Source organism: Phycodurus eques, chromosome 19 (genome assembly GCF_024500275.1).
Source record: "Phycodurus eques isolate BA_2022a chromosome 19, UOR_Pequ_1.1, whole genome shotgun sequence".
NCBI classification, from domain to species: domain Eukaryota; kingdom Metazoa; phylum Chordata; class Actinopteri; order Syngnathiformes; family Syngnathidae; genus Phycodurus; species Phycodurus eques.
The window spans coordinates 1,605,001-1,632,764 of NC_084543.1; the positions used below are offsets into that span (position 1 = coordinate 1,605,001).

Genomic DNA, 27,764 nt, shown 5'->3' on the forward strand with positions numbered 1-27,764 from the left:
CAGATTATTAGCATTTAACAGTTCCAGTTTTAAAGCAAGCAAAAAAAAAAAAGTTGGCAAAAAGTATTGGATATCAGCCAAACCTGTCGTGGGTCGATGTAACCCACTGCACAAAAGAAGAATATATCATACTAATAATTGAATGGGCGGCTTGGTGGAGACTGGTTAGAGCGTCTGCCACACAGTTCTGAGGACCGGGGTTCAAATCCCGGCCCCACTTGTGTGGAGTTTGCATGTTCTCCCCGTGCCTGCGTGGCTTTTCTCCGGGCACTCGGGTTTCCTCCCGCATCCCAAATACATGCATTAATCGGAGACCCTAAATTGCCCATTGGTGTGAATGTGAGTGCGAAGGGTTGTTTGTTTCTATGTGCCCTGCGATTGGCTGGCGACCAGTTCAGAGTCTGCCCCGCCTCTCGCCCGAAGATAGCTGGGATAGGCTCCAGCACGCCCGCGACCCTGGTGAACGGAAGACGAATGAATGAATAATTGAATGTTTGTTCCATCATCTATACTGGGGTTCACATTGACCCATTTTAAAATAATCTAAGAAAATCCTTTTGAAATCAGAGATTTTTTTTCGCAGTTACTTCTGAAACTCTGTGGAAACAATGAGTTTTAGCTTAACTTTGAAAATGTTTTCTCAGATTTTTCAAATGAGTCAATGTGACCTGCAATCTGGCAGGAGGGTTAAGGATGGAGCAAACATTCGCATGGTGATCCTGTAGCTATTTATACAAAATATGGAGCTACTGTTTCCACATTTTCACTTTTAAAGCAAACAAAGAGTCTTGGCTGAAGGACAAAGAAGCGACAGCCACTGTTAAATTCTCTTGACTGAGTGATTTAGGTCACCAGGATGATGTTAAATAACTGTAAATCCTTATCTTCGTCTTTGCGGGTGGTTTATGGCACCTTCAACTGCAGTTCAGAGACGAAATGTCCGTACCTTGTGCCGGATTCGCAATTTATGGCTTTATTACTCCTTGTAGAAAAAGAGAAGAGAAACATAATTGAAAGGAAACCCAGGCGGGGACGGAGACAAGTCATCGCTGCGACATTTTTATGGCTTGCATTTTTTTATGGTGGAAAGAAAAAAAGGCTTAGATGCAATTTTCTGACACGTCGGGAAGCGATTAGCATTAGCCTAGCACGGAGCGTGGAGGTCACGGAGCGGCGAGCACTCACGAGTTTGCGCTCGCACTCTCATATTTTTTCTTGCCCCCAGTGACAACAAGCCCATTGTTTGCCGGCGATAAGGCTTCAGTGTGCACGGTAATGGGAATTAAGAAGGGGCATAAGTCACGGAGAAATTGGGTGACAGCAGATCAATAGATAGTGGCGAAGCCTCAGGGACCATTAGTGAAGAGGGGCCCCTTTGTTAGCGGCGTGCTGGCGGGGAGAGTTAGCAGACGTTTGCCTGAGAATTAACTGTCCAAACTAAGAATACATTGGGCTCGTAAACAAAATTCGTTAGGCTTGACTCATGGGCTTCTTCTGAAAACATTCGCGCGTCAACTTGAGGTCACAGTAACTGCCATGTTTTTTGTTTTGTTTTGGTTTGTTTTTGTTCATGTACAAGAGCAGCCATATTTTGGTCACAATGCAACGGATCACACTCACTGCCATGGACGTTAATGTCCGTCAACTGGAATCCAATCATTTACTGCCATTGACGTATATATTCCTAAAATATTTTTTTTACCTCCAGGAGTACAGGAGGGTCTCGCCAAGTTTGTCTGTGAAATTCAGGTTTGCAATGACTAACAGATCCCTATAGATGGCAGCATTGCATTGCTTTGGATTTGAGATCAGCACAACTTTGGAGTAGAAGATAACGAATAGATGGTGAATCGCTGCCTGTCACATTTATTATAAAGGACAGGAATACAGAGACGCTGGAAGTCGGGCAAGTTTTGGCACGTCAGATTAGAACAGAGTACGTCTATGTATATTATAAACAGAGTATGTGTCACAGTAGGTAGTACAAAAGGGTATTTCGCAATTGTGAGAAAAGATAACGCAGTTCACGTGGTGAATGATGAACGCCACGTCGCTCATGCCGCGTTTCAGAGTTACATATCTAAATAAATTAATATTTTAAGATCAAAAGCCCTTTCTCAGTCTTGATTTTGTTGTTCTATAGTTTGATGTGTAGCAAAAGCAAAACATTTTAACGTCACTGTTCTGCTTGACATGCTTCTTTTTCCCAAAAAGCTCGTCTTCTGCTCTTTTTGTGTTTTTGGTGAAACCAACCCAAGGTCTACTGCTGATTACTGCGACAATCAAATCTTTCCTGGTTAAAGAAGAGTATTTGGTTGCTTATTTTGTCACAGAACGTAATAATTCATGGGTCTTGGAAGATCAGTCAAAAAGCTCTAAAAATGAGGCCAATCCTCTGAAATACTTTGAAAATGGCTGACAGTGAAGGCGGTCAAGGACCAGACACTGAGTTCCAGTTACAAAACTGCACAGCTGATGTTTTGATAACAATTTAACCATCTTAACAGAAGAAGTAGCAAAAGTACTCTCTCTGTACTTAAGTAGAAGTACCAATACTTGCCCCAAAAAAAACCTCTGGAATTAAGCAATATCACACAAGAGGGAGTGATGTTGTACTCGATATACAATCACGGCTGTGATTCAATCGTTTTTTAGTTTCGGTCAGTGGGAGTGACTCGCTTTCTGTCAAAGGAAGTACCCCGCCGCCTATTGTTTAAACGGGCATAATGAAAAGCTCTATTGATGAAATTACTTTCTGCTGACGTTTTACAAGACTGTTTTGGGACCTCGTCTAAACCACAGAGCGCCTTCTTACTGGGAGCCTGCCTAATTTTCCCATCAATCGCACAGTTTCTTATTCTCGTCGGTTTGTGACAACCGCGGCAAAATGAGTCGACTGAAAATGCCCCGCAGCGGAGAGGGTGGAAACGCATTAGCGCTAATCTTAACGGCGCTCCGAGTGATTAGCCACAACATGTGACAAGTCCGATAAAAGATTCCCTCCTGTTAAGTTCTTCGGGCAAATGCATATTGCGGCCATCGCGTCCAGACATTCCCCCACTTCAATGCACAGATCGTCTGTTGTTGCCTTGCATTACTCCCGGGCGCCCGGCCCAGTGGGCAACGGGAACTTCAAATATGAATTAGTATATCACGATGGCGGCTAGGCGTTTTCACTACTCATAAATTCCAAGCCAATGGCTTGTGATTAATTATAAATTATGTAAAAGGTTGCCATGAATCATTTAGCTCTATGCATTGCGTATTACTTGAACGGGAATCAAAGCACATCGCATTTACACGCTCAAGTACAAGCGTATTTAGCAACTAATGGCAGGAAACGGGTCAGATTCATAAATAACGGACAAAGGCTGTCAATTGATGTTACCAAAGGGCTTTAAACTTGATTTGGTTTGCACAGGAATTGCAAAAGGGAACAAAATGAACTGAGGATGTTGGTTTATATGTTATGGAATACATTTATCGGCAGTATTTTGCTTGGTCCCTAACCCTGCAAATGGTGAAAAACTGATTTGTAATTGCCTGTAGGTGCCACAGGCTGGCAGCAAAGCATTTTTTTTCCTATTACATAAAGCTACGGCCTAAATGAAGGAAGCTTCTTCCTTCACTTCAAAAATATTTCCCTTCCCGCAAGGTGTCGTGAAAGCAATAATTTAACATTAGACACAGCTTTGGCTTGAGCACAAAAAATGTAAACAGGTTTGTTTTTCGGCCAATAACGGGCAATATGTTTCTCAAAAATGTCCACGAAGATGTCAATTCACGAACGCTGAATTATCAGTTCATGCCAACAAATCTTCATTGATTTTCTACATAGTGAAAAGGCTTTCTAAAGTGGCGACGCCAGCGCAAAGCCCCTGTCCACAAGATTATTATTATTATTTTTAAATGGCCCAGCTCCTTGCTATACCCCCTTTCTCTGCGTGAGGTGCGCACACTCACGGCCACGCCAATGGACTATCTGAAAGAAAGATGCATTTTCAGGGTGTAGGCATAGCTAGCGAACTAAATGCCACTGGGCCCCTTTTTCAACCACCCTCAAGTTTATGCAGTTGTATTATTTTGCACCGATGCGTATGTACATGAATGCCCTCCCCCCTCCCCGCATTTTCCGTCTTGTCAGGCTGATGCGGTGTGAGGAACAAGGAGTATATTTGCTTTGAAGAGGACTGTCAAATCAAAGTGTCAGGCGCCACTCTCTGATGGAGTCGTATCGCCGGCTCCTCCGTCACTCAACCTCAGCGGGGAGAGGGAGCGAGAGTTGAAAGGACCGCTACTTACGTGACACTTCATTTTCTGGGTGAAGAGAGTGACTGACGGCGCTCGTCAGATCCACGCGTTTAAAAACTTTTGACGCCGCTGCTTTTATAATAAGGGCGAAAGAGAGAGCGCATGTGTGGGTGTTCATGGGGATGAAAGTCAGATGCTGCCGACGTCATGTACAATTTGGGAGTGAAAAATGAGGGAAACGAGCTCTGACTGACATCTGAGACCTCATTTTAGCTCCCATCGAGTAGAAATTAGGGGTGCGTTTTGCTTTTTCTTTGGCTTCTTGGGATATGCAGCCGCTCATGTATGCTCAATGTTATATTTTCTACACACACAGCTGAAATCATTCCTATCTAACAGAAGTTATAGTGAAGTCTGACCCGTGTGTCAAAGCAGCAAAATCGCCACACACGTGAGCCAATGAAATTCAATCAGATCAACGGTGTTCTGACATACCAGAACGCTCGCCGGCGTTTCTCTGCAGCACGCCAGGCTCAGCCCCAGGCGGCGCGTACGACGTCAGGCGTGGCGGGCACTGGTGGGTGGCTGGGCCCGTTATTATTTGGACAACCTGGGAAGTGCGAGCAGAAAGCATCACCTGATCGTTTTTGACAAGATGGCACACAGCTTGCACGAGGTAGCATTTATTCACGCAAATGATGAACGAATTGAAACACGCTTAAATTAGTATGAATCTCGCTTTTTTCCAAATGCTATTTGTATATTTTTCATTTCTGTATATTACATGAAAAATACACAAATAGTTTTAGAATTTGTATTTTCTTCCTTGTGTTTTTTTCCCCTATTATTTGGGGAGGGTGGAAAGATTGTGTATTTTTGTCATCTTGTTTTATTTCCCATTATTTTTTTCTCATCGTAAAAAAAAACAGTTGTAATTGATTTTTTAAAACCTTAACTTTTTTTTTTTTTTTTTAAATAAACACAGTGTTATCAGACCATGGCGTTAGATGTACTTCAGGGTGCCAAAAGCACAAGCATTCTCCTACTATACAAGCTCTATACAAGCAAACAAGCAACTTGAGTGATTACTTCTCAGCCACTCTGCAGTAGCTAGCTGCTAGCTGCTAGCACGTGTGAAGCACCAGTCGAAACGAAGATGTTACGCAAGGTAAATTGCTTGTAAGCGAGACACAATTTAAATGTCAACGGGTGAGTTGATTCAAAAATAGACGTGATGGAGCTTCATCGTGAACATGATCACCGAGGGGCTGGCTCATTCATTGACTTTTCTGTTGCTCGGATTAATGGCACCGAAATGCGTAGCACAGATTAGCTAGCAGGCTAGCCGTTATGTTTTGCAAAAGTACTCAAAGACAACGCAACCAAATATTTTATACATACCTGTGAAATCAAATGTCTTCCAAAACCCCGATGAAAGAGGTTTGGGTCGTGGTCGTGGTCCCGGTCCAGACCCAGACCCTGACCCTGACCCTCAGACCTGTGAGGCACACGTGCTAACCACGGAACACGTGCCCCATATCATTATTAGCATTGAAATTAAAAAAAAATGATGCGTTCGTCATTGAAAATGAATTACGAGATCCCATCTGTTGTTACTTTCTGCTATGAAATTCACTGCCTCTATTTTAGATGAGCAGACACTGCGCTCTTCTGTTTGGGAACCCATACTACATCATAATATCCTCACACAAAAAGCCACCCTCGTATGGAACTATCGAGCTCGAGTTTTGCAATCAATAAGAACTTTCATGAGGTGATCATGTGACGGCGCACGAGTTCTCATTCGTATTTTTTTAGGCTGCTTTGAGAGCTGCAATTCATTCAGTGAGTGGAACAGAAGGGGACCCGCGACCTCGTGGCATGGTTCCTCACTCTTATCGTGGCTTTTAATGACGAGTGTTTTTGTCCATTTTGTGTGTCTGACACACAAACACACTCTCCTGACTTGTACGTTTTTGACCTTTCAACCCGAGATATTGTCGCCCTTTTTCGCATAACGTCGCTTTATGGCCAATTGCAGTCACTAACTAGTCTGTTGTTATTTCATTGGCTTATTTTATTTTAAACAAAAAATAAATCAATAAAGGCGTCTTCGTCGAAAACAGGCCCAAGGAAGCGTCTACTGACGTCACGTCCTCTTGTTGACTCACTTCGCATGCGTCGTGCGTTCAACGACGTTTATGGTCAACCAGATATGACGCACGTAAGGCCAGCACGATGTAGAGCCCGGCTAACCGACGTGCCTACATGGCGGCCATGTTAGAGAAGTCAATTGTCCTGTCAAAAGCAATGCATGGACATTGAAACGAAGTCGAAACTTGCTCATTTCTCAACCGATTTTCATAAGGTTGACTTTTTTTGTCAACGCCAAAGTGTGTGCTATCAATAAATAAGATTGTGGAAAAACAAGCTCTAATAATGTTTAACATGCGGGAGGTTACTCAAGAGTTCCCTTGTCGTAATTATACGGCGTTGTAAGCGGCACAGTGCGCCGGCATCCTTGGTCTTGCCGTCCACACACACACACACACACACACGGAATGCACTTGACGACTTTGACCCTCCTAGCTTAGCGGTGCCATAGGCACACTGGGCAATAGGGGCGAGTCGTATCTACCTAAACATATCTGTGGCCAGACATGTTTGGGCGGTATGTCGCTACACGGAAATGCTGACGGCCAAAGTCGTTCGACTCTTGTGACGTCATTACGGCGAAGGGTCACGGAAACCGGTCCAGTCCATTGTCAGCGTTCTCCAACTCGTAAGTCGGCGAGCAGCCATGGCGTTCCGCGACGTTTCCAAAGAAGCACTCATTGGAACTGTCACACTGGGAGTTATTTTTATGGCAGGATATTTGTTCGGTAGGACTCGACACATATTTGTGTGTTTATTTGAAATAGGCCGATTACTCGAGCCACCTGTGGGGCGCGGACATCCAGTGTTTGTGCTTTACGATCGTTTGGAACAATCCATCCAACCATTTCCATAAAGCTTATCCTCACGGGCGTGATAATATGACATTATTACTGACTTTACTAATGAATAAGTGCATGACTTTTTTGTTTGTTTGTTTTGTTAACAGCTATAGCTTGAAAAGAATACATTGAAATAAAGCTGCACTATATGCACCTGCTTTAAGATAATTGCCATAGGAATGGAGACGAATGGAGTGTTGGTCAGGGGGTTGCAGCTCTTTTTCAAATAAGGCGTTTTAAACTCAAATAAAATATATCATTCAATGTATGTTAATACATTAGTGGGTTGAAAAACATATTTTAAAATAATAATAGTGTATATATATATATAAAATGTTCATGTTTCAATTCACAATGTTTTGTACAATGTACAAAACCTATTTAAGTAAGCACATTTCATCAGAATCCTCTTTATTTGCCAAGTATGTCAGAAACAAATAGAGAGGATTCTGATTCTGATGAAATGTGCGCCCGCTGATACGAAATGCTCTTTACGTTACACGTCATGCTGTAAAAGCGTTAACATCGGAGGCTACATAATTGGGCTGTACCACTGCTATTGACAAATGCAATACAAAGATATTTTCTATGCATCCTTATTATTTTCTTGCCTACAGGGAAGAGAAAACCTATTCAAATGAACTTGTCCAAAAGTCACGGCAGCGGGCAAAGCAACCCGCTGATGCAGTACGTCCTGCGCCACTCCATGAGGGAACACCCCGCCTTGGCCAACCTCAGACTGGTACGCATGGCAACTTTGGAGGAAACGTCCATAGGGCCTTGAAATCGGTTCTTTTAATTTTTGCCACAAAAGGCTTTTTGTTAGACCAATCCTCGCCCCTTGCTTGTAGAAAAAGCAAATTCCATATTTTAAGAGTCAGCCTTCAATTTTGTACATTGATGGTGTATTCCCATGACTTCCAGACAATTCCAGTTAATTCCCATGGAAAGTTTGAAAATTCCTGGTATTTTGTAACCCTAATTGTTAGAACACATAGTGCATGTCAGCAGGGATGTGCTTAAAAAAGACAAATATATACTTGATTAATGGATCAAATTGCCTTAATATATACTACGTATTTTTTGGGTTTCAGAAGACACTGGAGCACAACAAAAACGCCATGATGGTCTCCTGCGAGCAGTCGCAGTTTATGGCCAATTTGGTCAGACTGATCAAATCCAAGAAGGCTATCGAGATCGGTAATGTGCCATTAATCGTTAATAATCTTCTCGCTTGTGTGCGATTGAATTGAATTGTAATTGTTGTGTCGAAGCGAAATGGGGGTGCGTTGCTGGGCTGCAACCAGCAGAGGCGCTGTCGAAACTAGTTTGCCCGCGCAATTGACCTTTTCGTCATGATGTCACAGGTCGTATTTCCGGGTGGCAGCACGAGTAAACAAACCATTCCGTCATTTGACCAAGGCCGAGCCAATGAGAAAACGGGGTTAATGGATTTATGGAATGAGGAGTTTAGCCTTCTTTACCGCCGTAGTTTGAATGTGTGAAACAATTGATAAAAAGATAGAGATCGGCCGTGAACCTTTTCTTGTTATATTGACTTTATTCTCTAAAATTAAGATTTTACTCCTGTGCAAGTTTAAGTTCATCTCGTAAAATTACTTTTTTCTTGCGAAAACAAAAATGTTTGCAATTGAAAATGCTGACTTAATTCTAACTTTATTCTGATGACGACCTCATTCTTGTAAAATTCCCACTTTTATAATAAAGTGGTTACTTTATTCTCATTAATTACTCAATTTACCCTACTCATTGAAAGGTTCCACTAGATTGATTTTTAACACGTTTTAGTCATCATTTCAGTTTCAATAGATTTTTCTGCCACCTGGAAGTCCTCTGGCCTGTATTGTTTACAAACATTCTGAAAAGGTCAATAGAAATGCTCAACAGAGATGGGAATGGAATTGCTTCACTGTTTGGTTGAATAAAGGGAAGTATTTGATTAATTTTGTATTGTTTTGGTGGGCAGGAGTGTACACAGGTTACAACACGCTGAGCGTTGCGTTGGCGTTGCCCGATGACGGCGTCGTCGTGGCGTGCGACGTCGAAAAGAAATATGCCGACATTGGCAAACCTTTCTGGAAAGAGGTACAGGATGATATGCAGTTTTATTGCATTTAAACTTAATGAGATACGATTTTTTTCACAAAAGTCTGATTTTTCTGATTTGTGTCTCCTTTGCAAACAAGCTTGTAAACGTTTTTTCTTTACCGATGATGTGAAACTAACTGTCCATTGTCCTAACTGACGAACGGTCCATAACACAGTCCATTGTCAGAGGCGACCTTGAAAAAGAATCATCCTGAGCAATGCACTTGAATTAAGTGCTAAAATCGATGAATCCGAAATGAATGTATTGTTTGCGCATTTCAAAGTTCCGACTAATGCAAAGATATCACGTCGTCGTAGTTCAGCTGTCTTCTTCCAAATGTGTTCATCTAAGGTCAGTCATCTTTCCTTGAACTTGTATTACTCCAAGTTGACATATTTTTCCTCCTCACTTTCCAGGCTGGAGTGGAGAAGAAAATTGATCTTCGCATTCAGCCAGCATTGGAAACACTGAGTAAAGTTCAAATACTCTTTTCCTTTGTCTCAGCTTCGGTGGAAATTCAGACACATTGATGATTGAGGGACGGGCCGATTATTTGACTTTTCCTTTGTGACTTCAGTGTAAAGGGTTTCACGTACTTGTGATCATTGTTATCCAAATGTCATCATTTTAGATGCGCTGTTGGATGCGGGCGAGGCCGAAACCTTTGATTTTGTCTTTCTCGACGCTGACAAAGTTAACTATGAGGTGTACTACGAAAAGGCTCTGCAGCTCATCAGGAAAGGCGGCATCATTGCCATCGACAACGTAAGTTGTTTTTTTCCCCCCCCTTCCCCAAACAAGGACCATGAAACGGTAAGATGAGGGTTTGCAAAGAGGCGCAACATCTCCGGAGAATTTGAACCCAAGTTGCCAACGACTTGATGGCGTTTGCGTGTGCAGGTGCTGTGGGGCGGCAGGGTGCTGCATCCCACCCCGGACGACCCGGATACGTTCGCCATCGACAAGCTGAACAAGAAACTGCACAGAGACGCTCGCATCAGCCTGAGCATGCTCACCGTAGGGGACGGCCTCACGCTGGCCATCAAACTGTAGGAAGGCATCAACGCCAAGGAGAAATGATGGTTATTTGCTTAAATATTGGCCAGGGGCCTTTACTTGCTCAACTGCAGAGAATGCCAGCAAGTCTTAAAAGGCTTTTTAATTGGCTCTCCAAGTACCACTATCATCATGACCAACGTCAACATTTTGGAGCATAGAAGGCCTGGACGTTCATCAAAATTGAGACTGACATTTTATAGGAAGCCATTCGAACATAACGTACAGTTGAAACATTAAAGCTGCCTAAATATAGGAAAAATTGAAAAAGTACTTCAATGAGTCAATAAAATGTATGGCACATAAAAATTCTAACCTCAATAAAAGTTAAAAACAAAACTGTTCTTAAAGATTACAAGCAAATGTATTGAACAGTTAAATACAACTGAAATGTACTAAGGTAGTGATTGCTTTCTGACTTTATTTCTAGAAATGAGGCAAATACTGTAAGTGTTGTTCTCAATTCTTTCCAACTAATTTTTCATCGTTTACTTGAGGTATAGTTTTTAATCAGGACAACTATTTGGGACACGGCCTTTACTTGAGGAAATAACTGTATTCATGTGCAAGTTGATAATGATGTTCTGGAAGGATTTGACAGTATAAATTTGTAATTATAATGGCAAGGAAATCACTTAATTAAAATAAATGACCTGGATCACCCCCCAATACCACCATGTTAATTTAAAAAAAAAAAAAGACGACACAGTACAACAAAGGAGGAAGCGCTTTACTTGATAAACGTAGTCTAGTGTGCAAAATAACAGTTGTGATGTACATTCTACACGCACTTGCTTGGATTGTCAACATCAAACTGAATGGAAAAGATGGTGGCTCTTACATTTAGCATTGTGATCGACAGCAAGGGTTCCCAATTTGTACGTCCGGGACTCAAATCGCTCCGAACTTTTTCGGTCACCATACGTTGTCAAGTTAATGTTCAAACAGCCGCACGCTTTTTTTAAGAAGTGTTTTGAGGTCTTTCGTAATACATTTCAATAGGTTTGGCTGGTCTTTTGTGACTGGAGCTTCAGTATGGATTCATTGTGATTCACAAAGGAGAGGAGACAAGGACGTGACATTTCAGCAGTGCTCGAGAATAGGGGGGATTTCCCCCCCCGTTATTTCTTTATGGTTAAAATAAATTCTGTCTCAAAATGAATCCTCACGCCTCCAGCTCCAGTCCCAGGCCCAGTTTGTGCCCGCCGGCGTTTATGTTTTTCCCGTCCACCAGCGCTGACAGGATGAGTTTCATACCTGCAACCATCAAATATTTTAAAGGGGAAGGAAAGGCAAAAATAACCACTTAGTTTAACATACTGTGCTAGCTGAACTATAAGGCAACGAGCTAGTAGCTCCAGTAACTGACGTCACTTCCTCCCTTTCGCCGGAAGTCGGGGCAGATTCACGTTACATTCTCGTGACTTTTGCACACAGAATGACATCAAAATGGCGGCCCCCAATGTGGTGTTTTTTCTTTACGAAATACTCCGTAGATTTAAGTAAACGGCATCAGATAAAGAAGATATGGACATTTACAAAATAACTAAGTTTTGACATCAAGGGTTTACCTCGGCTTTAAGATTCATTTTGAAATCAAAACGGTGCGAGTAAAAATTAAAAATATACAAGAATTTTCCCTCACCGGGCCGAAGAGTCTGACTGTATCCGATTCCGACCAAGCTGGCGTTGTTTACCTTGGCCTGTAGAAAGACGATTAAGTTTAGAATTTAGTTACGCTGTAATAAATGAATAAAAATGATCATTTTAAATGCATATTACGAAATGTTGTTGAACATACTAGGAACTTAAGAACAAATGTAACTTTGATTATTTCTGCATTTAATAATGTTATTCACCGATATGGAGGCACTGGAGTCCAGCTGGTATTTGGCAGCAATACTGAAGCGAGTTCCGTTGCTGCCCGCTGCCCACGCCAGATTGACGGCAGTCTCCAGCTGCTCGTTCACCTTCTGGTATATGGAGCCCCCGAATTCACAACCATTGTTTCTGGAAAAACAAAATGCACCTTTTTGTTCATTAAGTCTTTCACCTCCCAGCTGTCGACAGTCACCACAGGTGTGCCTCAGGTCTCTATCCTGGGGCCCCTCTTCATCACATACAGTATCTCATTCCCACATAACCCAGTTTTACAATTGCTCCACTAGCTACAGGTTAAATTTAGAATACATTTCAAAATCCTCCTCATTCCTACATCCATGTTTTCCCTAATTGTATACGTACACATTGGTGTGTAGCTGGAAGTCTCCCGTCTTGTAGCCAACGGCAAAGTTACTCTGGAGCATCCTAGACTTGGCCGTGTCGAAACTCATCTGGTAGCCGGCCAGCCAGCCTTCGTAGCCGGTCACCGCTGCGCCGTGGATGGTGGGCCCGGCAAAGTCCAGGTCCACGTCCACGCCTGTGTGCAGGTACTCTCGCTTATAGGCCGTCTTGATTTTGCCACTCTTCTTGCTGCGTGAAATATGAACTTTGTTTTCCACAGTAGTTTAAAATGTGAAGCACTTAATTTTCGCCACAATTTGAACTTTTTATTGTTGTATTACTCCAAAGTGGATTCAATTCATTTTTTCCCTCAAAATTCTACACACAACAACCCAAAATGAAAACGTGAAATATGTGTTTTAACATTTTTGTAAGTTAGCTAAAAAAGTATTCACAGGCTTTGCCATGAAGCTAAAAATTTAGCTCGCAATGCTGCAAAGAGGGGCGGTCCAAACTGACCAAAGAAAGGTATGCCAAGTTTGTGGCATCCTTTTAAGAAGTACAGTGGTGCCTTGAGATACCTTGAGTTGAATTTGTCATGTAACCACGCTCAGGACTCTAAACAGTCTAAACGGACCACTGATTATGTTTTTAATGATGAAGGACAATGAAAGTACGTACCCAGTGTTTGGTGAAAACGTCGTGTCAAAATTCAGTTTCAGGCCTTTGGTGATCTAAACAAGAAAATTATTGCGTTATAGCGAGCTGGTAATTTTCCACCTTTAGAGGTAGAATCACATCCATAAAATTTTAACACCTGACACTCTCTTTTCCCGTCCTATTGTGTTGAAAGCAATTGTCGCTTAGGCTGCGCGACATCGGGGAAAAAATGTCCGATTATTTTTTTGTTTTTGTAACCCTGCGATATATATATTGCAGTGTAAGCATGCATTTCTCTTTTCCATCAATGTATTGCTCGTACAGTTTATACGAAAATAATAAACTATAATCAATAAAATAAACTATTGTCAATAGAGCACAGATGTATTTTGAGTCATTTCTGAGAAGTCGACCTCTATTAAATGCAATGTAGTATTGGTCAGGCAAGAGTCCAGTCAGACGAAGTTAAAATTTCTTTTCACGCCCAGTTATACTGCAAAGTCATGAACACATTCCTAACACTATTCATTTGTTTTTCATCAATGTTATTTTACATTTATGTTTTAACATAAGGCTCCAACATACCCACAACCCTAGTGAGGATAAGCGGATGAGCATTTCTATATTTGAGTGCATTTGTTTAAATAACACATTTGTCCGTTCAATTGTCGCCATCCGACAAGTAAATGTCTGACATCGTACCTGATCCTCGATGCAGATTTCCGTGCCGAGTGTGTTCTCGGTTGTCCACTTCTCCGTGAAGGTCAGCCCGTACTCGGCCCACTTGTACTTGGTCTCCAGAGTACCGGTCACCTTGCTGGTGTCTACGTTGGACGAGCCGCTTGTTTTGAACTCCTAAAATGTACGCACATCAATGTCAGTCCACATTATCCCCGTCCACGTTATTATGGGCAATTAGCCTTATTCCTCAAATCGTGGCAACTACTCAAATTGAAACTGTAACACAATTAAACGCCACGACATAGCATCTGTCCGTGTGGTCTTTAAATTGATAGCCACCCCCACCCCATAAAAACTTTACTCCGAATAGATGTCTGGTACTCTCGAGTCGAAAGTTGAATACCAACTTTTGAATTGATTTTTGAAATCATTTTTTGCCATTTTCTTTTTAAATCCCAAATCTATCTATATAATCTACTTTAAACTAGTTGTAGTAAATTTAGTCCTTTACTCACCACTCCACTTGATGACTTTGTCTTGACATCGAGCTTGACCAGTCCAAAACCTGTGACCACGATGGCAGTGAATGGATTTATTAAGTGGTTTTAAATAACACATTTAAAAAATAATTAAAAAAAAAACATTAGTGGGTGGATAGATAGATGGATAGAATTCCAATTACCATATCCCTTGTTGAAGATGTCCTTTGCGGACTTTCCCAGATCTACATATGCTGGAGGGACTGCCATTGTGCCTGCACACACGCAAATGAACAGAAGATGACAAATATTTAACTCCCCCCCCCCCCCCCCAAAAAAAAAATATACACCTTTTTCATGAAAATACACTACTTTCTCATACAACCTTTTCTCAAAACATAACTTTTTCAGAAATATACCATTTTCCCCTAAAATAGAAAAGAAGACATTTTTTTTCTTGTAAACCAAATCTCAAAAGGCAGACGTGCTAACCTGCTGTTAGTTACACGTTTACACATTGCGGGGTAAAAGGTTTTTCAATTATTTCTATGGACGTTGATGCAAGTTAATGCTGGGTGAGGCGGGGGGTCTTGCTGTGTGTGTGTGTGTGTGTGTGTGGGGGGGGGGGGGGGAGCTTGTTTGGTATAAGGAGAAATGAAGCACATCCCATAGTTTCATTGTGTTTAGTTCAGTGATTCTCAGGTGGTACGCGAATTAATCACTGCCCAAGTACAGTACAGTGGTATGTAATGTTTATGTTCAATACATTTGTATTTAATCTATAAGAACTTTTTAAAAAATCCGTCTAGTTTTCTTTCACGTGGGCCTGCTACCGATGCTATTTTAATGTTGTCATGACGGTGAAATTTGGAGCTTTTTTTTTTTTTTTTTTTTTTTTTTATAAATATGATACTTGTAAAAAGTTTGAGATGGACCGGTTTAGTTAGTTGGTGTACTGTACAAGGTAGGCTAGCTAGGGCGTTTTCTAGCTAACAAACCAGACGCTCAAGATTTTTTTTTTTTTAACGAATTTATCGCAACATTTGGAGGGCAACAACCCGATTAATTGCGAGGCATTTAACTCACCGACAGTGTTTTACTGTTGTCAAGGTCGCCTTCGACGTGAATGTTGAGGTGTAAGAAGCGTGAAGACGCCGGCCGGCCGGTGCAGGACGATTGCTGCTTGTGGAGGAGACACGGCTGACCTCGGCGGTGGAAGGACCCTAAAGCTGTCCGTGTTGTGCCTGACTGACATTAAAAGAAGAAACGTTTAGAAAAAGTTATCGTCAACTATCCAACGTATTTTCTTTTGCTCCATACAACTACCACGTATAATTCTTGTTTTTAAGTCATGATGTTTCAAAATTTAAAAGTGTATTTGTCACGAATTACGCACAGGCAGGTTGGTAGGCCTCTACATTACTATGGTAACGGACGAGCCCATGTTACGTTTGATTTTTTATTCGATTAAAATTTCATTTGAGGATTAAAAACGTACTAAACTCCTAGAACAAACAAAAATACACGCGTCTTTTTAATCGCCTATTTATTGATTTAAAAAACGCAGTGGCGTTCAAAGGAGACATGCATTTTTTCACAACTGAGAACAGTTCCCTGGTGTCTTGACCACGCGTCTGTTGCATGCCTTCGTCCAAATACCTCAAGGACAATCAATTACAGACATTTTCACAGCTTGACATGATGAAATTGGCACGTTTTAGGAGCGGATTTGTCAATCAAAGCATTTTTTGTGGCACCAAGTTCCATTGCACCATCACCGGTGGATGCAGCATTTCATCTCAAAGCCACCAAAATACACTCTCGCCAACTAAATGGCTCGCCTATGTACACATTTGCAGAAAAAAAGGCAGAGAACTATCAAGATTCACTTGTTTGCTAAATGTCACATTTGATGGACAGCAGACCATCAGTTTGCAGACAAACATTAAAACGTCAAATGTCCTCTGTTATGTTACAAATGACTTAATAAGATGTGCAACCATGGCTGAGGCGCAGTGTTTGTTTGTTTTTCCATTACATCACACAAACAAATGCCAGCAAGAGAATCGTTACACTAAAAAGGAAGGGGGGAAAAAAAGCATGTTTGTTTGTGTCTCTCACAACACACAAACACACAAAAACGCCACTTTGAGCAACTGTAAACCCTGTGATGTGTGCACGTTGCTGCCTTAGTATAAAAAAACACTAATTTGAATAAGTTAGCATCCATTTTTGAGATATCCCTTAAATAACTAAACATTGTACTAGCTTTAATGTGATTTATCGGCGGTGGGACAACCGTGGCACGCGGACCACAAATGGCTCCACCAGAACATTCGATCTGGTCCACTGTAAAATAATAATTTGAAAAAACATGACCCCACAAATGCGGACAATTAGTTTCCCTCAATTAACAGTGCATTCAGAAAGGACTTACAGCACATCACTGCTTCCACATTTTGTATTCAGAGATTTGTTTCTAAATACATTATACATGTCACAATACGGTTGTGTGTTGAATTTTGAGGGAAAAAATAAATTCATTCCATTGTGGAAAAAATGTTGCAACAGCATTTGACTATGTGGTGCCTTGACATAATTTGTTCTGACTCACAACATTCATATCTCAAATAATCTTTCCCCAATAAAATGACGCAAAGACAAAACACAAACTAATACATTTCACAGCTGTGACTCACTCAGCAGCTTTAATGTTAGTCATTTTACACAGATGATAAAGAATATAAGCCTGTGAGTATTGCTATATTGTCACCGATTGTGTTCAAAAACCCTTTGCTTAAAGCGTTATAACTACCGCAACATTGATGCTAGTTTCGTTAGCCCGCCCAAGTCGTTTCCCCATTATCTGTTAGCATTAAGCTAGGGGACTTCAAGGCAAAGTTTATGTTCTTTAATATTCAACTTTTACAATTTCGTTTGGTAGTAAACCACAACTGGGAGTGGAATTAAACAGCTTGAAGCTTCTTTTCGGAGTAATTGATTACATCCGCCAAGCGATTGCTTGTTGTGAAGTGAGTTGAGTTCACTGCCACCACACAACACTCATCTCTCAAATGTTTTGCTTTCAAGTCAAAGCAAAAAAAACTCATCCGAAATCCGAAAGAAGACTCAGATCTGGTCATTCGTATCTCAAGTCACCACTGATGCGCTGTTGTATGCCCCCTGATAGGAAGAAGGACCCGCCCCTGATTTGATTTATTTTTTGGGGACATTTCTACACAAGAAAACCTATTGCAAAGTGCAAGGTCATTGGCAAATGGAATCACAATTAAGACAAAAGGGAGACACAGACAATTTTGGCTGATTCTTACTTTCGATCCAACAAATCCCGTAAGTAAAAGGCAGGCTGTGTCAAGTCACTCCGACGGCGCCGACCTCTCTAGCCGATGATCAACTTGAGGACGGAGGGCCGCGAGAAGGGCCAGCAGTACTCGTTGGGCACGGGCCCGTTGACGTTGCACTCGAAGAAGGAGAACATGGGGAACCAGATGCGCGCCCGGCGGCTCTGCTGGTAGGCGCGCGTGTTGGCCAGCGTGTGGTAGTAGAGGAAGAGGCGCGTGGTGATGTAGAAGGCGATGAAGACGTCGATGGAGTAGTGCTCGTGCGCCGCCAGGATGAAGAAGATGCCGAACAGGTTGAGCACCCACGACAGCGTGTGGATGAAGTGCCAGCTGCGCGGCGTGTCTGCCCAAAACATACCACATCGCCGTCGTTAGACTGAACAGTAACACTGCACTGAAGTATAGTTTAAAAAAAAAAAAAAAAAAAAAAAAAAAAAACAGTACTTTAGCTATTAGGGGGGTGGTGGGGGAAATTGGGGAAAATACACAAATATTGAACAAGAGCCTAACCCAGCTATCATCGGGCAGGAGGCGGGGTACACCCCGAACTGGTTGCCAGCCAATCGCAGGGCACATTGAAACAGACAACCATTTGCACTCACAGTCATGCCTATGGGCAATTTAGAGTCTCCAATCAATGCATGTTTTTGGGATGTGGGAGGAAAGCGGAGCGCCCGGAGAAAAGCCACGCAGGCACGGGGAGAACATGCTAACTCCACACAGGCGGGGCCGGGATTTGAACCCCGGTCCTCAGAACCGCGAGGCTGACGCTCTAACCAGTCGTCCACCGTGCCGCCTAATTTATATATGTATTTTAATAGCAGTATTGTCCATCAGAACATACAAGTATTTGTATATGTAATAATCAGATTTAATTTATAGATTCCATTATTGTAAACCTTTTACAGTAAGTTTTTAAACTACATATTTAGTTATAGCATATATATTTAAATGTATTTTTATGGCATGTCAGCAAATATTTATGAAACTATATTTAGCCATTATAAAATGATGAGAAATTGAAAACAAAAGCATAAACATAACTGTATTTATATATATTTACATATAGTGTAAGAGTAGCATGCAAAACGATAAGCAAACTACAGCAACTTACTGCGATTTGAAATGATTAAAAACACTTAACGATTGACTCCATATCTGTGTTGCTAACGATTAGGGCGACCGAGGTGCGCGACTCACACTCCGTCACGAAGAAGTTGAGCAAGGTGAGGACGACGGTGTGTCCGCTGAACATGTAGTCGCCGCACGTGTGAACGCCCGTCAGCGTCATGCCGAAGCCGCTCCAGATGGCCACGGCGCGCCGCAGCTTGGCCCACGTGTCGCCGTACATCTGCACGCAACAAATAGACCGCCGCTCATTTTGCTGCAGCTTATTGAGGAGTTGTGACCTTCTCCTCCGTATTAATGAAAATCCTTACGCGGTTGTCGAGAGCAAATTCATTTTGAAACAAGGCCGGAAGCGCCGAGCGGGTGAACGTTACCTTCCCGGAACACTGCAGGTGTTGTCCCGGCACGGACAGGGAGGTGACGAACATGGTGATGCAGCGCAACATGAACACCGTACCCATGAGGCTGCACATGCGGCGCAGGAGTATGGACCTGCCAGACAGGACGCAAGGAAAAAAAAAAAAAAAAAAAAAAAAACTAACGTGGCTTTAATTTGATTCATGTAATTAAGTTTCATTTGAGCAATCCTAATAGCCGGCCAACAGTACAACCTTAAACATTTACGTCCACGTCACTCAATGGACTAGACCCGCCTTTAGGAGGCAAAAACATCTTCAGTCAGTTACTAAAAAGTTCAATGTGTGGATGGCGACCCCAAGTGGACAAAGACAATAAATACCAGCACACCACGTGCATATATTGTTTGCTGGCGATAGTGTGTATGCATGAAATTTCAAAATATATAGAAAGACTGCCATAAATACTTGCTCGCTACTTTACAGATTTTGTCTCGAACGTAGTCCCTGCAATAAACGAGGGCGTCTGTGAAGCGAGAGTAGGTTCTCTGTATTTGAGCTGCTGGGGAGGTTCGGACTTATAAACGTTCTTTTTCCCCATTCCCAGTTTGTTTGTTAAATCACTCCAGCAAAATGTCTCAAAGAGAGTCAAGCCCACTCTAGTTCTTTGATCGGACTGCAGTGGTTAACTGTACCGATGTTTATGCAGCAGTAGAACGAGCAGCCAGATGACACAGAGGATGACGCCGCACGCCTCCGCCATGGCGAAGGCCCACGGGATTCGAGGCACACTGCGGACAAAACAAAAGGAGACATTTAGCGCTGGAACGAAGCCATTTTCCGATGTCGGTGTTTTGTATAAACGCCGCCGTCGCGGAACGGAAGCCACAATTTGCGCCTTCGCACTGCATGGAAACGCCAGTACAGCGGTACCTTGACTTGCGAGTGCCCCGACTTCCCGGTTTTTCAAATGATGTTTATCGCCACTCACATTTGCAGTTCACTGTAAATGTTTACAGTAACAAGTTTACTGTAAATGTAAACATAAAACAAACGGAATTACACGCCGTGTACTTAACCAAGCCACATAACTTGCTCTTACAAAAGTCCACTTGTCTAATGCAAAACATAATAAAAAGGCGAACAAAACTGGTATCAATATACCAGTAATTATAAAGCTTTGTCCATTTGCTTTAAACATTTTTTTTAACTTTGTATTAGATTTGTCTTAAACTTGCAAAACAATGTGAAACAGTGTATATAAAATGTCTCATCAGAAAAAAGGTAGAAAGTTGTTGGAGACAAGCTCAACTTCAGCCTGAAGCGTTTTAAAAAAATAATATTTGAACACAAATGAGATACAATACTCAGAGGAATATATTCTTACTGCCCCACAAAAAACGACTATTACTGCAGCTTAGTTGCCAGAGAATTCTTCGTGTTTCATCATCAAATCTACACGTATTATATGTACCTAATGTATGAATTACACTGCCCCTAGTGGCCGAGGTGCACACATCAGGAGCAGCACAATGTCCGTTGAATTAAAGGAAAAAATCAATTATTGTATTATTAAAAGCCCTTTGTCGGGTGTTTTTGGGGGGGCTGGAACAGATTAACGGCATTTCCATTCGTTTCAATACGGAACGTTGATTTGGGATACGAGTGATTCGAGTTCAATTAAACTAAGTCAAGGCAGCGATGCAGTAGAAAGGAAGACGCCCGGAGCCTGGGCCGACCTGTCCAGGAAGATGTCGGGCAGGGGCGGGTAGGTGCGCATGTCGGGGACGCGCTCGTGCACGATGACCATGACGAAGGAGGTGAATCCGAACACGAAGACCACGTAGACGGAGCTCAGCACCGTCTTCCAGCACTCGGGATCCAGGCGGCGCGTCTGCTGCTTGAACTTGCCGTTGGTGTACTTCTGGTACTCCTCCCCGACGGGCGCCGTGTCGGCGCCGTCGCCCGCCGCCTCGCCGTTGCACAGCCGGTCGCCCGAGCCGGCGGGCGAGTGCCCGTCGAAGGGCAGGCCCAGCTCCTCCAGCAGGTCCAGGTTCTGCTTCTGGAGCTTGCGCACGGACGCCATGAGGCGCTTGATGTCCCCCAGAACCTTGAGCTCCAGCGGGGGCGAGCGCAGGTCGTACTCGCTGAGGGCCAGCAGGCTGCTGCCGTCCAGCCGGTGCCTGTGGCACAGCAGGTCCACGTAGTCGCAGAAGCCCTCGTCCTTCAGCCACTTGGCCACGTTCTTGGGCGTCCAGCGCCTGACGCTCGGCGGGCTCATTTCGCACGCACGCGAGACGCTGGAAAACAACCCAAAAAGAATTATTAGGGCTCGGAAATACACAAGTCGCTCTGGAGGTGGGCGGGCAAATATTTGTGCACGCGGGTGGGCATTTTCTCTTCTTTTTGAAACGCATCGGTCGGCACGGAGACCAATGACGCAAACAGCCCAGAGTCGCGGTTGTCCAAGTCGAGTCTGCTGCAGGCTCCCTCTCGCGGTACATGACAGCATCCCTGAAATAAACGTTCAAGCCGTCTACCGGGGTCACGGGGGTCACGGTGCGACCTCGTCTTCCCTCACCTGGATCCTCAGTGCCACGTCTCGAAACGATGCATCAATTTGTGACGTGACATTTCACGACGAAATCCTTCTGTCTTTGCGCGTTGACGCACCTCCAACACATTTCATGTATTTACAACCAAATGCTAGCGCTATGCTAGCGACCGTGGATGGCGAGCGCTGCTTAACAGCACTAAAATGCCCAATGACGACACAATAATCATGGCTGCTCGGGGAACACGTCGCTGCTTAGCATTCGACTGGCACCTCGCGAACAAAGGCGTTCGCCGCAAGCTTAATGACACCAACAAGCCGGCGAAACATTTGGCGAAGACAAAACGCCAGCGTTGTCGACCCAAAGCACGGCTAGCCGCCCGAGCTAGCGGCGCTAGCTAGGCGTTCGGAGCTCACCCAGCCGGGCCGGGGGGCTCAACAGGAGGACGCCGGCCGGCACGGACGCGCGCCGAAGGAAGGCCGACTCATAGCAGCGCTGTCGCTTGGACGACGACGACGAAGAAGAAGGAGAAGGAGGAGGAGGAGGAGGAGGAGGAGAAGAAGAAGAAGGAGGCCCACAAGCGGGCAAACATGTCGCCCTGTTTGGCATCCTGCTGCGCGGGCGTGACGTCACTGGGTGGTCATGGCCACAATAGAAGCGCAGCGAAAAATTACTCGGCGCACAAATGATGCGTTGGACTCGGGAAAATCTATCATTTGTGCTCCGTTACTGCTCAAATGACACCATTTGGATATAATTGGGCTTCGTTTTGATTTGCGTGATGCTTTGGGCCAGACTGTAACACTACTACTACTACTATGCTACAGACTATTAATTGGATGAAACACTACTCCTGCTATGGCACCAACTGTACTTTGGCAACATATGATTGCTGCTTTAGGCCCTTTTGAACAACTCTACTCCTACTCTACCGACCGTTAGACACACGAGAACCGCTCGAAACATCACTGCGACTATGATACCGTTAATTGCTGTACACACGACTACGGCTATGCTACCGACTGTTAATTGGAGACGTGCAAGTACTGCTTGAAAACAATACTGCACATCGGGGACAAGTGAGTCGCGCTTGCAACGCGACTACTACTATGTTACTGGCCGTTAATCGGCGGCACGAGTACTACTACTTGAAACACGAACAGCGCCATGCGACCGGCTGTCAATGGGTGCCTCCCTCGAGTACTGCTTGAACACTTCTACTACTCTTACGGAGCTGAATGACCTTATGGCGTTCGACAGGTAGAAATTTGGATCGTGTCTCGCCGACGATGACCGACATAACATCGTGTGGATTGTGCTTGACGGATGAAGTCCTGAAATCGGGGTCGTCGGTGTAACTCGAGACCAATCGCAGGTGCCGGCGTACGTCGTGAATTGCCACGGCCTCACCTTGCCGGAGGCCGTCGGCAAAGCGAAAGAGGGCCGTCGGACCTTCCCCGACGCGGCCCCCTCGAGCGGCCGCCAGCCTCGGACGGCCGACTCGACGACTGCGTCATCCGCTGCAGCCAATCGTCAAAACTATTCAAGTCATTCGTTTTCATCACTTCCGGAACTTTCTAAAATCTTCGCCCTCCAGCGGAGCCAATAAATACAATGAAAATAATATTTTCCTCAGGTGACAGTATAAACAAAAAATTATTTGCTGTCAACATAAATAACCCACAAAAAAAAATGTGTTAGCAATAATGATGTGCATGTCAAATAGTACGTACAAAATAAAATGACACAAATATAAATATACAAACAGCGTAATTTATTCAAGAACCCAAAGATATAAATACAGTACATACACTATGAATAAAATCAAAACATTGTCAGAATCCGTCAACATGAATAAGCAACACATAATAATTCAATACAAATATAATCATTAGTATACAATTAATACATAAAAATCAAGTTTTGTTTAATAAAACACACGGACGCGTAATAAACTGATCCAGCAGGAGGTGCTGTTGTGTCGTCCCAAGATTCTATTAGAAGACAAGGGTGAATAAGTAAATTCATGTCTTATTTTATGAAAGTTAGGGTGCACTTTTGGGAGGAACTGACCGTAAAAATGAAAAAAAGCGACGACGATAGTGATTGTGATTCTTATTGTTCCGAGCACGTGGCGTCGATATCGGGGTTGCGAGCGTCAGCGGGGTGAAAGCAGCTGCCGGGACCAATCAAAAGCAGCGAGGCGGGAGTCGCGGCGCAGTGGAGCGCTTCGGAGGCGCGGGTGGAAAGATGTGGCGCCGCAAAGGCAAACGCAAACAATACGTGACGGTGAAGGACCTGCAGAACATTCTGGACTCGTGCAAACTCCGCCTGGGGCACATCGATGAAGTCTGGCCCAACATTTACATCGGAAACGTGTGAGTACAATGCACTACTACGACTATGCTACCGACTGTTCGTTGGATACCAAGTGCTGCTTTAGGCCTACTGACACGTACTACTATGCTAAAGACTCCTGCTCTAATACTACGCAAGCAACTATTCATTGGCAACAAACGAGTGCCGCGTTCGGCCTTCCCGAAACACTCCTACTGCTACTATGCTACCGTCTCCTACGACTACTACCATTTATCGGTGACATCTGAGCTATGCTCCCGACCTTCCGGAAATCCAAAAACGACGACTACTATGCTACCAAGTGTGAGTTGGCGACACGTGCGTGCTGCTGATTTCCCCGTGCCCGGCGCGTGCCAGGACAGTGGCGCAGACCAAGACGGCGCTGCTGGAGCTGGGCATCACGCACGTGCTGAACGCGGCGCACGCCAAGCCGGGCAGCGTCGGCGACCAGCGTTTCTACGGCGCCGACTTCGAGTACTGCGGCATCCCCGCCGACGACTCCGCCCACTTCGACCTGGACGTCTACTTCAGACCCGCCGCCGACTTCATACACAAGGGACTCAAGTCGCCTCGTGGTAACGACACCAAAGAACACCAACGGAAAATCAGCTCCAATACCCAAATATTGACTTTTTTTTTTTTCTAGTGCCATATCAAATGTTTAAAACATGTAGGTATTATTCAAATAACATCAAATGATGAACATGATGGTTTGAATTGCGAAAAATGTCAAATTGGCCATAATTTGGCAATTGGAACACAAGTCCTGAGTGACTTAAAACATCTTTTCTGGAACTGTGGGAAATCTTATTGTGGAGAATACAATGACAATACTGCGCCCTAATGATCACTTCAAATTCGAACAAATGTATGGAAATATTGGAATAGATTCTGTGGAGGTATCCACAAAATACAGCGGACCCCCGCTTTTGGCGGACCGCGAATACCGAACATCTGCAACTCATTGCCGCTCATTCCAACCGCAGCGGAAAAATTTCTCTCTTTTTTTCAACCCCCCAAAATTCTTGAATAAACGGGGATAATCCTGCAACAAGCATTTTGGGGGGGAAAAACGTGCGCGTGCCAAACCGCGAATATGCGGGGTCCGCTGTATGACATCCATGCCTTACCTTCTATCGAAGACCCCAGACTCCTTTCACGTAGACAAACGAGCAGAGGCTGCGATCTTCTTAACAGGAACAAAGCGCCCGCAGATATGACTTGTACTCCCCCTCAGGCAAAGTTCTGGTGCACTGCATGATGGGAATGAGCCGCTCGTCCGCGCTGGTGCTGGCCTACCTGATGATCTACCGCCGCCTCAGCCTGGAGGAGGCGCTGCGGCGGCTGGTGCGCAAGAGGGCCATCTACCCCAACCGCAACTTTCTGGCGCTGCTCCTCGACCTCGACCTCCACCTCCACCTGCAGCGTGACGGCCGCCGCCGCCGCCGTCTCTGTCTCATCTTGTGAGCCGGCTGGAAAACAGCCAAACAAAATCATTTCAAATACCAACGTATCCAGAGAAAATCATTTTCAATAACAGGACTTTCAATAGCCACACATCATGTGAAATTATTTCAAATATCAAGACTATATCAAAAATTTTCACTAATCTACAGACACAAATAGGAAAAAAAATCTGAATCTATCCAGCTGGAAAATGTCAAGACAAATTGATTTAAAATTTCCAAATATTGACATAAAACCATGAAAAACACCCACGTCGCTATAAATTGATTTAAAATGTGGTAATACCATGAGAAAAAAAATATTTTAAATAGCCACATACCGATGGGACATTTAAAATATCAATATAACGTGCTTAAATACAAAAATGTCAACATAAAATCATTTTAAATACCGTATTTTCCGGAGTATACGTCGTAAGTGAATGCATTTCCATCCCATTCAAACATTTTGCATTTCCAGCATTTTGTCCTTGAACTCAACTTAGTCACTTTGTGAAAATGGACCAACTGCATAATTGTGTCAAAACCCCTCATCACATCAATAAATGGAAACTTTATTTCCCTGCATTTTATTTTGATCTATCTATATATTTTTTTTTTTGTGGGGGGTGGGGGGGGGGGGGGTCTGTAGTATCACAAGTAAATAAATGTCAGTCATGTACAACCTGAGCCAATAAATGTCGTAATTCAATTGTCTTGTTTTTTTATTTCACGTATTCATTTTGTCTGAAATGAACATATATTCTCCTGGTGGCAAAGACAAAGTCAGCGATCTGGAGTCCCGTCCCGTCTTTGCGGTGTGCCGGGCTAACCTTTCAGCAAGATGACGCCGGAACTATTCTTGGGCCACGTTAAAATAGCCACACACGTCGCCGGGTAGATTACGGCCGAGGAGGTCGAGGGTCGACAAACGTCGTCCGCTCGCGTCTCCGGCAACTACGGACTTGGAGTGCGTCTTATTATTGATGAATGGATGGAAGAAGGGAGGGAAAGAAGATCAGAGCCTCTAAGGAAGGAAACAAGGGAGGGATGAGGGTGGAGGGGTGGAAGGAAAGAATGAAGGAGCTAGGAAGGATCCGAGGAAGAAAGGATGGAAACTGAGGAAGCTTGGAAGGAAAAAAAAAAGGGAGGGAGAGAAGGAAGAAAAATAAAGTGAATCCATTTTGGAATAAGGCCGTAAAATAAACTGGGGAAAATGTGATGCCCTGTTAAGACTTTCCACATTCGCAGGGCTTCACATTTGGAGACTTTGAATTTTCACATGAAAAACAGGACATTGTTCCACGTGTTTTGTCATTTTTTTTTTTTTAAATGTTTAAAACTGACCGGATTGTGCCGAAAAATCCAAAGCGCCGAATCCAGACACGGCCAACAGCCGGGAGAGCTCGGCCGGCCGGGTACATGGTGACCTTTAACCTGAGCGCCTTCTTTTACCCGGCGGCCGACTTCATCCGGAGCGCATTGAGTTCGCCCGCGGGTGAGGTGCTCGCGACGCCGTTAACGCCAAGAAAGCGTCGGTCGTATCGATCGCAATCAGTCAGATCGTGTACTGTCCAGGCGTGCCTTGAGATACGAGTGGACCAACTAAAAGAGTTTTTCCAAGATACGAGCCGTCGGACTGAATTTTTTTGCTTCATAAAATACACTTTTTTTTTTATTACAACTTGTTTCTAGAAAATATGCATTTCTAGAAAATTCACCTTTTTCTTAAAAATACATTACTTTTCTTTTTTCTTGAAAGATTTCCCCCCCCGAAAAAACCAAAACAAAACACATTTTCTCAACAATATACGAGTTCCCTTCAAACATCCATTTTTCTAAAAAAATAATGAAATAACTATACGACTTTTTCCTCCCAAAAATTACTCTAAAGCTGTTTCTAGAAAATATGGCTTTCCCCAAAAAAAATTTCTTGAAAAATACAACTACTTGGAAAATATGACTTCCTTTCTAAAAACAATTTTTTTAAAAGCAAATCTTTTCTCCAAAAACTTATTTTTGAAATTATACAAATTATTATTATTTTTTTTTTAATATACAATATTGCTTTATTTTCTATTTTTTCTAGAAAATACACTGCATG

The 27,764-nt window shown here is 43.4% G+C and overlaps 4 protein-coding genes and 1 long non-coding RNA gene across 9 annotated transcripts in view; 2 read left to right on the plus strand and 3 right to left on the minus strand.

The window, feature by feature from the left end:
• Nucleotides 1-5,879, minus strand: part of LOC133417564 (uncharacterized) — a 92,801-nt gene extending 86,922 nt beyond the window's left edge. Inside the window, exons 1-2 of the long non-coding RNA XR_009770369.1 lie at nucleotides 5,653-5,879; nucleotides 4,747-4,861 (exon numbers count right to left, since the gene is read on the minus strand). This is a non-coding gene — a long non-coding RNA (uncharacterized LOC133417564). The remainder of the gene's footprint in view (nucleotides 1-4,746; nucleotides 4,862-5,652) is intronic.
• Nucleotides 5,880-7,039: 1,160 nt separating this feature from the next.
• LOC133417609 (catechol O-methyltransferase domain-containing protein 1-like) lies at nucleotides 7,040-13,672 on the plus strand. Its single transcript, XM_061705462.1, has 7 exons — nucleotides 7,040-7,133; nucleotides 7,865-7,989; nucleotides 8,342-8,447; nucleotides 9,235-9,353; nucleotides 9,774-9,828; nucleotides 9,989-10,122; nucleotides 10,258-13,672. Exons 1-7 carry the CDS (start codon nucleotides 7,052-7,054, stop codon nucleotides 10,408-10,410), a joined length of 774 nt encoding a protein of 257 aa, XP_061561446.1. The 5' UTR covers nucleotides 7,040-7,051; the 3' UTR covers nucleotides 10,411-13,672.
• Nucleotides 11,123-15,652, minus strand: LOC133417608 (voltage-dependent anion-selective channel protein 2-like). Its single transcript, XM_061705461.1, has 9 exons — nucleotides 15,543-15,652; nucleotides 14,660-14,731; nucleotides 14,493-14,542; nucleotides 13,999-14,151; nucleotides 13,318-13,370; nucleotides 12,658-12,885; nucleotides 12,273-12,423; nucleotides 12,059-12,116; nucleotides 11,123-11,670 (listed from the first exon to the last, which is right to left on the minus strand). The coding sequence occupies exons 2-9, from the start codon at nucleotides 14,724-14,726 to the stop codon at nucleotides 11,579-11,581; spliced, it is 852 nt and encodes a 283-aa protein (XP_061561445.1). The 5' UTR covers nucleotides 14,727-14,731; nucleotides 15,543-15,652; the 3' UTR covers nucleotides 11,123-11,578.
• samd8 (sterile alpha motif domain containing 8) lies at nucleotides 15,615-22,548 on the minus strand. Of its 5 annotated transcripts, none has more exons than XR_009770371.1 (6): nucleotides 21,042-22,548; nucleotides 19,998-20,093; nucleotides 19,321-19,438; nucleotides 19,019-19,169; nucleotides 17,789-18,161; nucleotides 15,615-15,704 (listed from the first exon to the last, which is right to left on the minus strand). XR_009770371.1 is itself a non-coding variant. In XM_061705459.1 (6 exons), the coding sequence occupies exons 2-6, from the start codon at nucleotides 21,581-21,583 to the stop codon at nucleotides 17,857-17,859; spliced, it is 1,212 nt and encodes a 403-aa protein (XP_061561443.1). In that variant the 5' UTR covers nucleotides 21,584-21,602; nucleotides 22,274-22,548; the 3' UTR covers nucleotides 15,988-17,856. The 5 variants fall into 5 exon arrangements, 4 of the variants coding, with proteins under 4 accessions (XP_061561443.1, XP_061561444.1, XP_061561442.1 ...); XM_061705459.1 differs by lacking the exon at nucleotides 15,615-15,704 and having other exon boundaries at nucleotides 15,988-18,161; nucleotides 21,042-21,602; nucleotides 22,274-22,548; XM_061705460.1 differs by lacking the exon at nucleotides 15,615-15,704 and having other exon boundaries at nucleotides 15,988-18,161; nucleotides 21,042-21,602; nucleotides 21,884-22,548.
• Nucleotides 22,549-23,816: 1,268 nt separating this feature from the next.
• On the plus strand, nucleotides 23,817-26,280 carry LOC133417904 (dual specificity protein phosphatase 13A-like). The gene is made up of 3 exons (XM_061706120.1): nucleotides 23,817-24,235; nucleotides 24,573-24,790; nucleotides 25,453-26,280. Exons 1-3 carry the CDS (start codon nucleotides 24,108-24,110, stop codon nucleotides 25,680-25,682), a joined length of 576 nt encoding a protein of 191 aa, XP_061562104.1. The 5' UTR covers nucleotides 23,817-24,107; the 3' UTR covers nucleotides 25,683-26,280.
• The last annotated feature ends 1,484 nt before the right edge of the window (nucleotides 26,281-27,764 follow it).

Coding starts and splice junctions, on each gene's coding strand:
- samd8 (XM_061705458.1), bottom strand. CDS start 21,814: ATGCTGTCATGTACCGCGAGAGGGAGCCTGCAGCAGACTCGACTTGGA. Junction 20,094..21,041: donor CCCGACATCTTCCTGGACAG/GTCGGCCCAGGC, acceptor TTTTGTCCGCAG/TGTGCCTCGAATCCCGTGGG. Junction 19,170..19,320: donor ACCTGCAGTGTTCCGGGAAG/GTAACGTTCACC, acceptor TGTTGCGTGCAG/ATGTACGGCGACACGTGGGC.
- LOC133417608 (XM_061705461.1), bottom strand. CDS start 14,726: ATGGCAGTCCCTCCAGCATATGTAGATCTGGGAAAGTCCGCAAAGGAC. Junction 12,424..12,657: donor TTCCAGCTACACACCAATGT/GTACGTATACAA, acceptor TTGTTTTTCCAG/AAACAATGGTTGTGAATTCG. Junction 11,671..12,058: donor CAGTCAGACTCTTCGGCCCG/GTGAGGGAAAAT, acceptor TGATGGTTGCAG/GTATGAAACTCATCCTGTCA.
- LOC133417609 (XM_061705462.1), top strand. CDS start 7,052: ATGGCGTTCCGCGACGTTTCCAAAGAAGCACTCATTGGAACTGTCACA. Junction 8,448..9,234: donor CAAGAAGGCTATCGAGATCG/GTAATGTGCCAT, acceptor TTTGGTGGGCAG/GAGTGTACACAGGTTACAAC. Junction 10,123..10,257: donor GCATCATTGCCATCGACAAC/GTAAGTTGTTTT, acceptor TTGCGTGTGCAG/GTGCTGTGGGGCGGCAGGGT.
- LOC133417904 (XM_061706120.1), top strand. CDS start 24,108: ATGTGGCGCCGCAAAGGCAAACGCAAACAATACGTGACGGTGAAGGAC. Junction 24,236..24,572: donor AACATTTACATCGGAAACGT/GTGAGTACAATG, acceptor GGCGCGTGCCAG/GACAGTGGCGCAGACCAAGA. Junction 24,791..25,452: donor GGGACTCAAGTCGCCTCGTG/GTAACGACACCA, acceptor ACTCCCCCTCAG/GCAAAGTTCTGGTGCACTGC.